Genomic DNA, 11,645 nt, shown 5'->3' with positions numbered 1-11,645 from the left:
GAGTCACAAGGGTGGTCACTAATGTATTAAGGAGGTTGCTAGCTATTTGTCTCTCTCCTAACTCTGCGGTTCTTGGCTAATGGCCCTGATTGGTTTGCTGGCATGTAGCACTTAGACTTTGTCTAGGTGGCACTACTTGTGGTACCAGCCCATCCTTTGATCTTGGTCCTGGGGGAGAGACTGGCATGCTTATGGTTGAGCGATCATCGATCCCGTCTTCTAGTATGGGCTCAACGTCTTTTAGGTGCTCTTGGGACTCCTTCACCCATTCCTTCACTTTCTCAATGGCTTCGAGTTGGCGTTTCGGGTTGGGGTACTCCCCGACCTTAGGACTCCCCTTCTCAACCGTTCCTGGGGCCATGATCTCCGCCTCTGCATCAATAACCTTTTTTCCTACACGCAGTGTTATGGCACTTTTGGTTTTGAGAGTGACCTTAGCATCTGTTGACCTTTTCCTCCTCCGTCTCCGACTCTTCTTTCCAACTGAGGTTGCGTCAAGGTTGCTAGGCCCTGGCAATGATATGCCGGTCTGCCTTGTCTAGGCATGGATTATGACGTGCAATGGGATAGGCGTGGCCCCCCATCGAGTGTCTTGACATCGAACAACCCCAATGGAACCAATGGCTCATTTGCCAAACTAGAAGATGGCTTCCGTCTAGGGCAATCGACAAAGAGATGAGTGATCCCACACTCAACGCATCTTAGGTCAGCCTTATCTCTATTTGCTTGCTCCCTCTCGGGGTAGCGCGAAGAAACATGCCCTGGGTGATCGCAAGTCCACCAACACACAATTCGCTCTTGGGTCTACCCTCCTAGGCCTTTGCCTCTCCCTCTACCTAATGCCATCACTGGTACTGGTCGGTAGTCCATAAGGACTGCATTGCCTTCTTCATCGTACGATACATAAGGGTTTACATAAGGTTGATTGGCTCCTCCATATAGTGGATTGGAGTATCACTCGGTGGATGGGTTACGTAGGGTCCTGGTGGTCTCTAGGGATGCCTGTAGGGTTTATCTCCATCCTAGGGATGGTCGACTTAGTGCCATTAGGTGCTGGGAGGGCCAATGGGGCTCCCCTTTCCAAGAAGTTCGGTGGCCCATTCGCAAGATATGGTTGACCATAGGGCTGCGAGTATGGGAGTCTCTGAGGTAGTCGACAATGCATGGCGTCATGACCAAACCTACTGCAATTAGCGCAAGGTCATGACGTAGGGTCCTGAGACTCGGCTGGCAGGTGGTTCCCGTCGCAATGCACGTATTGGATGCGTGGGCAAGTTGGTCGTCTCATCATCTTCTATAGTTTAGCTTTTTCCATCTTCATCTTTGCTAGCTCTTGTCTTGAGTCGGTGCCCTTCTCTTTATCTTGAGTGCTTGGGCCTGATCTCTCACTCGGTGTTGAAGCCCTTTCGGAATCCTTGGTGCTAGACTCTTCTTGACTTAAGCTCTTGGAGCTTCTCTCTTTGAGCAGGTCGTCCACTAGAATAGCTTCTTCAAAGACCCTCGCTAGCGCGTCTTGTTGCAAGCTCAAGTTACCAGCCAAGGATTTTTAGAGCTCTTCACTTCATATTCCGTTGATAAATACCGTGGACACCGCTCTTTCGGTTGGTCTCTCGCCCATAGGTATTCTCTTGAAGAGGCTCCTCACATGGGTCACATAATCCAGGATGTCCTCTTTCTATCTCTGCTTGACATTCATGAGTCGTACTAGCAGGTTATCGGAGTACCTAGGTTCCAAAAATCTCTTAATGAAGAGATTTTTCAGGCCGTTGAAATTGGCTCGCTCCATAGCATCTAGACTCATGTACCAGGTCTGGCCCTTGTCACCTAAGCATAGTTTGAAAGCTTTGGAGCATTGAGTAGGGTTAATGAGGCCGTTGGCCTCGTAGACCTGCTCAAAATGCTCCACAAAGTTGTATGGGTTGTCAGTTGCTTGGTATTTGTCTAGCTGCTTTGCTATCATGGGGATTTTCGATTGGCTCTTAGAGCCTTGGTTGACTCCCAACCCTACCAGTAGTGATGTTGCCAACGCTGCAGTGCTCTGTTCTACTGCAGTGTTATCTAGTAGCCGCTTCGTCAGAAGCTCGCTCAGTGTGAGGTCTCCTTTTGGTGCTCACTCGCCCTTTGTCCGATTTCTGCCTACTAGGGATAGCACTCTTTGGATCTTTTGCATTTCCATGCTCTGGCGTAAACTCCTAGTTTATTGGTCTTGGTCTTGTATATGGGTGTTTTTGAATTAGGAGTTTATTTATATACACTTGAACAAATGGGTTTTTATCTATACGTACAATGAATTGGTGATTGTAGTATAGACTCACTTTGCTTTGGAATTAACCAATTGTAAAAATCTAGGTTATATTGAAGGGAAGCATATATGCCCAATAAAGTGTGGAGTGCTAGCCAATGGTGAGATAGAGATGATCATGTGCAAGATCATATCATCCTAGCCCAATCTATGGGGAGTGTGGAGATTCTCTTGGGTCAATATTATATCAAGTAGGGGGTGTTGTAGAAGTTTATTCTTCAAAAGAGAATTCTACACCATAGCCAACAGTTCAAGGGAATTGGGTGCGATATATGTCACTTACACTAAGGAGAATGGATGCATAAATAAGTTAAACATTTGTCATTAACTTACTAACAAGTTTGGCAATAGAAGTGCCATAACATACAATTCCTATTGAAAGATTTCCCTTATGGGGCTTGCATAAAGGCAAAGCTTGTAGGAATCTACAATCATGGTGGGATGACATAATACAACCCCTTTTAAATGAAACGTCTTAAGTTTGAGAATGTTAATGGATGGTCTTCCACTTGCTATGAACCTCTCAAGAGACTCCATTTCAATTTATTGTTTTTGAACTATAGCTAAGGAGACCTCTTATCATAGGTTTCTACATTGCTTGATCACTCACATCATAGTCTCTCTTATCTTGAGCTTGGATTTTAATTTTCAAAAGCTCTATGAACTATAGCTAAGGAGACCTCTTATCATAGGTTTCTAGATTGCTTGATCACTCACAGCGTAGTCTCTCTCCTATCTTGAGCTTGGATTTTAATTTTCGAAAGCTCTATGCATCCATATGATTGGGGTTTTGGAGACCCCAAATTAAAAGGATTCTTGGAGCTAGATATATTGATTGTTTTTAATTTTAAACTGTTTTGGAATTGTAGCATAATTAGACTATGTAAACTGCTTTCATTTTTCATTCCCATTCAATTGGTTTGACTTTTAATCTATCTACAACCATCAAGTTGAAGTATGTGTACTCAATAGGTGGTATATCCCATGCTTATTTTTCCAATAAGTTTATGATGCTCACCCCAAGACTTGTGTCAATAATTCCTCTTGTCATCATGTCACCTAGGGCAAATATTGGTGGCAAGTGTGCCTTTATGCTTCTTACCAAAAGGTATTGACTTCCTTGTTTGAATTTCCTTTTGTACCTTCTCTTGTACTTTTTTTTCATGTCCCTAACTTCATCTTTAATATTCTTATTAGTTGTAGCTACCTCCATAGCATGTCCTCTACTTGAGCCAAGTACACATGCACCTCAGAAAGTGAGTCCCTCAAAGCCACATTTTCTACTTCCAAGTTGTAAACTTGTTGGTGTAGGTATTCCTTCTATGGGCTAGGCTCTCAAGTTAGCTTGGGTGGTATTGTTAGGATGTTTGAGAAAGTCTTTGGGTCCATTTTTCTATTAAGGTGAGAATCCAAGTCTAACTTAGAGAGAGAGAGAGAGAGAGAGAGAGAGAGAGAGAGAGAGAGAGAGAGAGAGAGAGAGAGAGAGAGAGAGAGAGAGAGAGAGAGAGAGAGAGAGAGAGAGAGAGAGAGAGAGAGAGAGAGAGAGAGAGAGAGAGAGAGCATCATGCATTATGCAAGTCTTCTTACAAGGAATGGTCTAGCTCCCTAGGATGTTGTTATCTCTTCAATCACTTTCTCCTAATACTTAGTCATTATATGACTCTTGCACAATCTATATTAAGTAATCAATACAATTAGCTATTGAGAGAGAGAGAGAGAGAGAGAGAGAGAGAGAGAGAGAGAGAGAGAGAGAGAGAGAGAGAGAGAGAGAGAGAGAGAGAGAGAGAGAGAGAGAGAGAGAGAGAGAGAGAGAGAGAGAGAGAGAGAGAGAGAGAGAGAGAGAGAGAGAGAGAGAGAGAGAGAGAGAGAGAGAGAGGAGGTCCATATCTCAATTATTTGCTAGAAAAAAGAAAGAGCATGAAACAAGAAAAGTATCCTTGTAGGTAGAAAGGCCAAAGCACTTATGACTATTACAAACTATTGATTGCATAAAGAAAGGGCTATTAGATGATTGGATGAATTGATAGTAACTAAGCCATATTGATTGGTAGAAATAACACTAAAAGTGAGAGCTCATGAACCACCTTGAGAAAGAAGTCTATAAATCCCCCCCTCCCCAACATACACACAGAGCTTCAAGAGCTAGATATAATATTTATGTCACTTCCTCTTCTTGGTGGCATCATGATGTACAATCTTTTTGAAGCCAACACAAGCAAGCATATTTCACAAAACGATTGGCTCTCTGCTAATGGTTCAAATTGGTAGCTTCATCATATTGATTGATGGTGGAAAATAAGAAATTACCACCTCTAGGAGGTTGATAAGGACATATGATCAAATATACTTTTGCAACAAATCTCCCATTTTTGACAATCGTAACCTACAACTTTGCCCAAGATGAACATCACCAAAAAGATACCTGCAAAAATGTTTAGATCAAGTGAATTTGAGAAGGATGTAAAACCCTTTTCTATGCCAAAATGCCATAAAATGATAAGTTATTCAAAATCTTCCAATTCCACCTTTGTTGTTTTTTGTTAAAGCTAAGTAAGTATTTTTGTATGCTTATCCACTAAAATGTCTTTGTAGATAGCTTATAAATGATTGAGAAAAACGAATAGCATATGATGGTGTATTGTAGACCTACTAAGACATGATAATCTTAAAATGAGAAACAATCTGAAGGTCCTACATAACTCAATCGATAGATGGATCTCTAGGTATATCAAAAGAAACATTCTCATGGTCAAGTTGGGCTTGCATGCACTTGGATGATTTCTTAAAATGATTAGCCAATCATGTTTAGCATGAGATGGTTGAAGATAAGATATGGGTGATTGAGAAAGGAAATAAAGTTTAGTCTTCTTGAGATAGCAAACCTAAGTGGTGTATTGATTGCTCTAGTTGTTGAGCTCAGTCTATGCTTACTAGGAGAAAGCTTTTTTTATGAAGGCTTCTTATTGAGGGTCTCCCCATAGGGGATATGCTACAATGTCCCAAGATCTCCAATTCTAGATGTGTATTCTAAACCACACGACGTGACTCTTGTTATCACATTATTTCTTGCCCAATTGCTAGATAGGTATGGGTTTCCTTGCCTGAGTATGAACTTTAGTTACACATGCCACCCACCAAAGCTCTTAATCGTGCTTGAGCTGCTTTCATTATCATTTTGGATTGGCAATATGTTTGTCGCAAATAGGAATCACTCAAGCTACCTTAATTTTCATTTTTCTTGATCAAGAGTATCCTACGATTACCCACATTGACTTAAGTGAACATCTTTTGAAGAGCCGCACATCTCTCAAAGAGTAAATTTTTGTATCTCTACAAGGTTTGGAATCATCATTTGTGTTGATTTGAATGGACTTGAAGGTTTTGAATAATTTTCGAACTCAATCTCCAACTCTACCATTACTTTTTACAAGTTTGCTTTTTGGAGGTGAAGAGTTTTTGCTATGTTTATTGGCTTAGCCTTAACTATTTGAGATTGATAAAGGATATTCATAGCGTTTTATTTGTGAGCACATTGCTGTCAACTACAATAAACTAAACATTTGCTTAGATTGGGAAATTAATTTGTACAAGAGTTCTCTCAAGCTAACATGTATAAGAGTACCAAGGGTGTTTTGAAAGTTCAAGCTACTAATATACTCATCGACACATGATATTAAAATACCTCAATGAGGTAATTGATTTTTTATTTTCCTAATAAAGGAATATTTTATCAAAATTCCTTTAGTAAAAGTCACACAAATCACTTACCTACTAATGGGGCTAGCCTCTACCAACTTTGACACCCTTCCATAATCATCCTTGAGACCTACCAATACATGTACAAAATTAGTATTAACAAGTGTGTATGACAAGCATGTGAGTATTGCTTGCTTGAGGAGAGCTCAATTCCTAATAAAGGTAACAATTACTAGAGCTTAGGGGAAAACCTTAAAAGGGAGATGCAAAGTTAGTTAAGGTAATGTGGAAGAGTTATAGATGGAGTAAAGACTGTCATGCGGCTTTGACAAGGTAGGGTGCAAGCCTTATGGCAAGTTAGCTTTGATCTATACTTATAATCCAATATGTAACTACAGTGGCTCGTTCGGCTACACTATGGTGTGGAGCCAATATTGTAGCAATAGGGCCTCATCCATTTCTACACATCTTAGCAATAGAGCCATGTCTATTTATAGACTTGAATTCACTCCTAGTGCACCCAAAATAGTACGTCCATAGGTATATCACCAAATGCACAAATCTATGACTTCGAGATTTGATGTCTCATCCAAAAAAAATATGACAATTCTAATATAGAAGGTCAAGTATAAGTATATCTCGTTTTCACAAGCTCTCCCATGCTCAAATGAAACAAATTGCACGTTTATGATCATGATGTAAAAAAATTGAGACAAGCCATTATACCCACCTACTTGAACATTATTATTTTGGCTAGGTATCAAATGGTAGGAATGTGACATGGTATAGCACATGGGCACATGGGCACACCATGGTATAGCACATGGGCACACCATGGCACCATGTGAAAGATCATTGTTGAATTAAGTATCATTTAATGGATTTTTTTGTGGCATGAAATTCTATTTAGATCTCTAGGTCTCACCCTTTATAAGATCATTCTCTTGGCAAAGCTCTTCCTCTCTTTTTAAATACGAAAGTTTGAAGCTAAAGGAAGGAGCAATGGATAGGGAGAAGCTCCAAGAAGTTGTCACAGTGATTTCTTCTTATTTCTCTATCATAATGATTGTCAAATTTGCTATCTAACTACTCATAGCAACAAAACTTAGTATACTAGCTTGAGCTTTGAAAACTTACATCAAATGGATTGCAAAAAGATGGCCTATTTAGGACCTACAACATTGCAATAGGCATACATCTCTTTCTAAACACAAGTTTGAAGCCAAAGGAACTCGTAATGGATACAAAGAATTTGGAGAAGTTGCAACAATGTTTTTTTCTCATTCTTTTATCTCATAAACGGTCAAATTTGTTTGCTAAATGCTCATAACAACAAAACTTAGTTTACTAACTTGACTTTTGAGAACTTTCATCAAACGGATTGCAAAACTTTGGCCTATTTACAACCCCACCATTGCAACACACATTGGCTATCAAGGGTAGGAACCTTTGAATTCAAGCATGTTCTTAGTGCTAATGTTCTTGCAATGCTTGTTGTCATGTCATGGAATGCTTGGGACAACAAATTGAGTTGGGAAAGCCTCAAGCTAATTGAGTACAAATGCAAAAAACATTATGGGACTAATTTATTCTCAAAGATCCTTTGGATTTCTCTTTGATTGCTTGCTACAACAAACATATGCTTCTTGGTTCGAACAAAAATAATAGAACATACTAGCAATCTCTACACAATTCTTTGTGAATTAATAAAGCCCAACTAATCTAAAGGACAGTGTTGTGTTAGTAACTTCTTCTATTTCTGCATTCATTTAGAAAATGATCTTATGAGATAATATGTCTACAGAATTTTGATATTTTGTACAATGATAAGTCACTTGAAATGTTTAATTTGAGTCATTTTTCAATTATAAGCTCTTGGGATTGTTCTCATGGGGTTGATGCAATTTCAACAAACTTGAAAAATGATTAGGCCGATGTTGGGTAATGAATCCATTATGATGAAAGATTTGTACAAGTTATTTCAAATTTTGGATTAAATTCCATGTGTTTTTCATTGATAGTTAAAAATATGTAGTTTTAAAAAAAGGAAAAACATAATTCATTAATACTAAGCCTTAGTCTTTCTTAAACATTATGTAGTAGCTTCTTTCATTGTTTTATTTTCTGATTGGTTAGGTACAACTTTATCATGATATGGTGTACATATGAGGTCAAAAGAATACACTATGATGCCATTCATCTACATGGCGTAAAATCTTGCCTTACTATTGGTTAACAAGATTTGATATTGTTAACCATGGGATTATGCAATGTTAGACCTAATTACCATCACTAGGTGTTGGCATCTTATAGGGACAATTGAAACTTGCGTTTTTTCAGATTACATGTGCACTAGATATAGTTGTAGGCTTACCAAAGTTCACATTTACGCACCTATTGCCGCCGATCCCTTTATGCACATCTTCATAGCTTATATGGGATGTCATGCACATGACTTCAATCACTCCTTGTGCAAAATGGTGCAACACATAGACTGTCCGGGAGCTTTAGCAAGTTTCATTTCACCACTAGTTGCAATGCAACTCTTTTGGTTTTCTTTTTATATGTGCATATGGTTTTTGCATGGTGGCTAGATGGCCTATGACCACGCCCTCCATGCCGAGGAGCCAAGGGCATGGACAGCTCTTGCGAGCTTGGAGAACAGGAGGACGAAGTTGTCTTTCCACACCACCGCAGTCACATTCTAGGCGCAAACAGGGGATGCCATATGCACAGAGTTCTTCCAAGAGCACCGACCTTGCACTTCAAGGGACAGATCCACAGCCTGCGTGAGCAGTACGGGAGAGTGAGATCCTACCATGAAGAGGTGATGGGACTCACCATTGAGTTGTACTTATAGCTTGTTCAGCAGAAGGCGGTCTCAGCTTGCGGTACTCCTTTGCAGGCAGTAGGTGTGGGACCGCACCCCATCCTTAGTGACAGAGAGGATGGGATGGTCACTTCTCACCCCTCTCTGAGCAGGAGATATTCCGCGCTTACCAGTTATACGACAGGTAGAAGTGCCCAAAAGAGATACGCTATCCAAGGCTTTTTTCTTCACCTACCAGGAGCTGGTAGGATCCCTTGCTATGAGTATTCCATGAGCTTTCCCACTCAGGTCGGATGCCATGCTGTCTGTTTGGGCCCTGGGGGTCTAGTCCGTCTTCTCTCGTTTGGACCTGACCCAATGGCGGTCAATCACTTTATTGTGATTGGCAGTTGACATTGGACTGTTCTCTTCTCCCTCATATCATTCATGATACATAGACAGGCTTTCTCCAAGATCGGAGAATCCCAGACAATATCTTCACCTTCTTCGAGGCTATAGAGCTGGCCCAGCACAGTAGCCAGAGGGTCGTTGTGCTCCTCTTGGATTTCGAGAAGTCCTATGAAAGGGTCGACCAGGATTTCTTGGAGGGCACCATGGTACGGTTGGGCTTCTCTGAGCACTGGATCACCAGTGTCTTTGCACTGCACAAAACAGCTGACCAATAGCCACATGATCATAGGGGAGAGAGATGGTGCACAGTTTTGACTGCAGCGATCAGTCCAACAGGGTTGCCCTTAGCTCTTCCTACTATTCATGGAGGCAGTGTCTTGCTTCCTTCATTCAAGTGTTAGCGACTTGTGGGGGCCTTGGGCCTACCAGTGCGGTCCAACAGGTGAGAAAATCAACTGGCGTAAGTTAGTTGGTGCAAGTCAACAACAGAATAGTGCAGGGCTGGGCTGCATAAACATAGCAATCCCCAGTCAACAAAGGAGCTCATGACTTCGAGGCAGATTGGAGATGAAATGGTGAATTAGCAATCTGTAACAGGTGCTTGGATCTCATGCAAGCACCTTCAAAAAGAGTAAAGGATTAACAAATGAATTTTCAACAATCTCTCCTCACATATACAGGAAAAGATCGAGCCCTAAGTTTACCTTTTAAACATGCTCATCCACTCATCTTTTTCGTGAATTGATCGGTGCTTCCAACCCTCCTACAGCTTAGAGCATCCCCCGAGCGTTCAAGAAGTCAGGCCCCCAGTTGAACCCTAACCCTATGTCTGCTACAATCAGCTTGGTCCAATAGTATTTGTTAGTCAGGTAGCCAACCATCAAGCATTTGTTTAAATATCTTTAGTGCATGTAAATAGCACACCGTTTCATTGCTAGACAGCAGCATTGTCCAACCAAGGGATAGTTGGAGCAAGAGGGAAGGCAAAGAAAGTTCACCGTGTATGCAGGATGCCTAAAACGTTTTAGTGTCTTTGTCGGTTATCCTTTGAAAGGGATGTACATTTACAGGCAGTATGATCTCCAGTACAATTTGGTCTCCAATGTATGTATCCGCTTACACTGCAGTTTGTTTAAAAATGACAGTACACTTAGTCTGACTGCTCATACCACAGCATGACTCCTTGAATGAGAAGAGAAGTGGGAAAGAAGAGAAGGGGGAAGAGAACGTAAGACAGAGATGGGGAGATCTAAGAAAAAAATACCAAAAAATGAAGTGAGAAGAGCCAACATATTCCCATCTTGTCATAGAAGTCTTCGTTGGAAAATGTATTCCTCAATGGAAAATTGCAATGGAAAAGTTAGTCTTCTCCTCCGGGAAGGAACAGGCAGAAATAAATATGCACGACGAATGGGGCTTCTCCTGAAACAAGATGCTTGTTCATTGAAGGATTGCCCAGCACATTTTGTTTAGATTGTAACGATTCTCTGGGGGTATGTAGTCTAGATGGGGAAGTGAGTGACATGCATGGGTATTACAGATGAAAGCGGTTTAAAGTGGGGTCTTTCCAGTGAGCCTATTGACTTTGTAAAACAGAGAACTACCTCGTTTTCGGCAAAGAGAATTGAAAACTTAAAGAGAGCAAGTGTTGTAGGAGATTGTGGGCCTCCCTTCTATACGAGTCATAGTCACATGGGATGCAAAGCAGACAGCGTATAGGAATAGGGAATAAGGACAGGCTTTGAGGAATGAAACAAGTGGAATGAAGGCAGATAGCGTATTGGGAGTAGGGAATGGGGACGGCGGGCTTGGAGGAATTGTAATTTCCTGTTGCTGTATAGAGACGGCAAACAAATGGAATGAAGGCACATTCTAATCCACCTAACAAGTTATCTGGCAACATTCCCCTGATTTGGAGCAGGGATGAACCTCACTGAGCTGGTAACCATGAATTAAGGGACACCCCTATTACTGTAGGCTGTGGAGACGCTAGTAGGAAAATAGCGGAAACAGAAATGCTGACCAAAACAGCCACACTTAACTGAAGCTGCCCAATACTGCAATAAAGTAGCCCATGCAGATCATACATGCCAAACAAATGTATATTGAGAACTGCCATGAAATGTGCAATCAAACAATGCATGAGCAAAAGCAGTGGCCATGATGACCTGCTATGAGTTAAGAGGCAGAAAATGCTGTGCACAGGCAGACATAGACTGTGGGCTAAAAGACACTGTAAGCACACTATCTTAACTGCAAGACGGGAACTGCATGCAGGTTCTAGATAGTAGAAGTGGCTGAAAGTGTCTGTACAAGTAGCTCATGGCACATGAAAAAGAACTCCTTCCTTAGATGTTGTGTTCCCAGTATAATATTATTTAGCATCTAACTATACCTGTTAGAGGCACACTGATTGCATCAACAAGA

General features: G+C 41.1%; 1 protein-coding gene across 10 annotated transcripts in view; it reads right to left on the bottom strand.

Moving 5' to 3' along the window:
* Positions 1-4,220: 4,220 nt before the first annotated feature.
* The window catches only part of LOC148031522 (phospholipid--sterol O-acyltransferase-like), a 110,126-nt gene continuing 102,701 nt past the window's right edge, over positions 4,221-11,645 (bottom strand). For 2 of the 10 annotated variants that reach the window (XM_087685047.1, XM_087685051.1), the window contains exon 15: positions 6,138-10,339. In XM_087685047.1, the coding sequence (XP_087541173.1) occupies positions 10,243-10,339 (97 nt within the window). In that variant the 3' untranslated portion in view covers positions 6,138-10,242. The other 8 variants (XM_087685053.1, XR_015691908.1, XR_015691909.1 and 5 more) reach the window with 8 other exon arrangements.

The sequence above is a fragment of the Lygodium microphyllum genome, chromosome 9 (assembly GCF_053477565.2).
Source record: "Lygodium microphyllum isolate KBCC chromosome 9, Lygodium_microphyllum_v1.1.10, whole genome shotgun sequence".
In the NCBI taxonomy this organism is placed as follows: Eukaryota; Viridiplantae; Streptophyta; class Polypodiopsida; order Schizaeales; family Lygodiaceae; genus Lygodium; species Lygodium microphyllum.
Note: the sequence above shows the minus strand (reverse complement) of the source record. Positions and strands in the feature narration are given on the sequence as shown.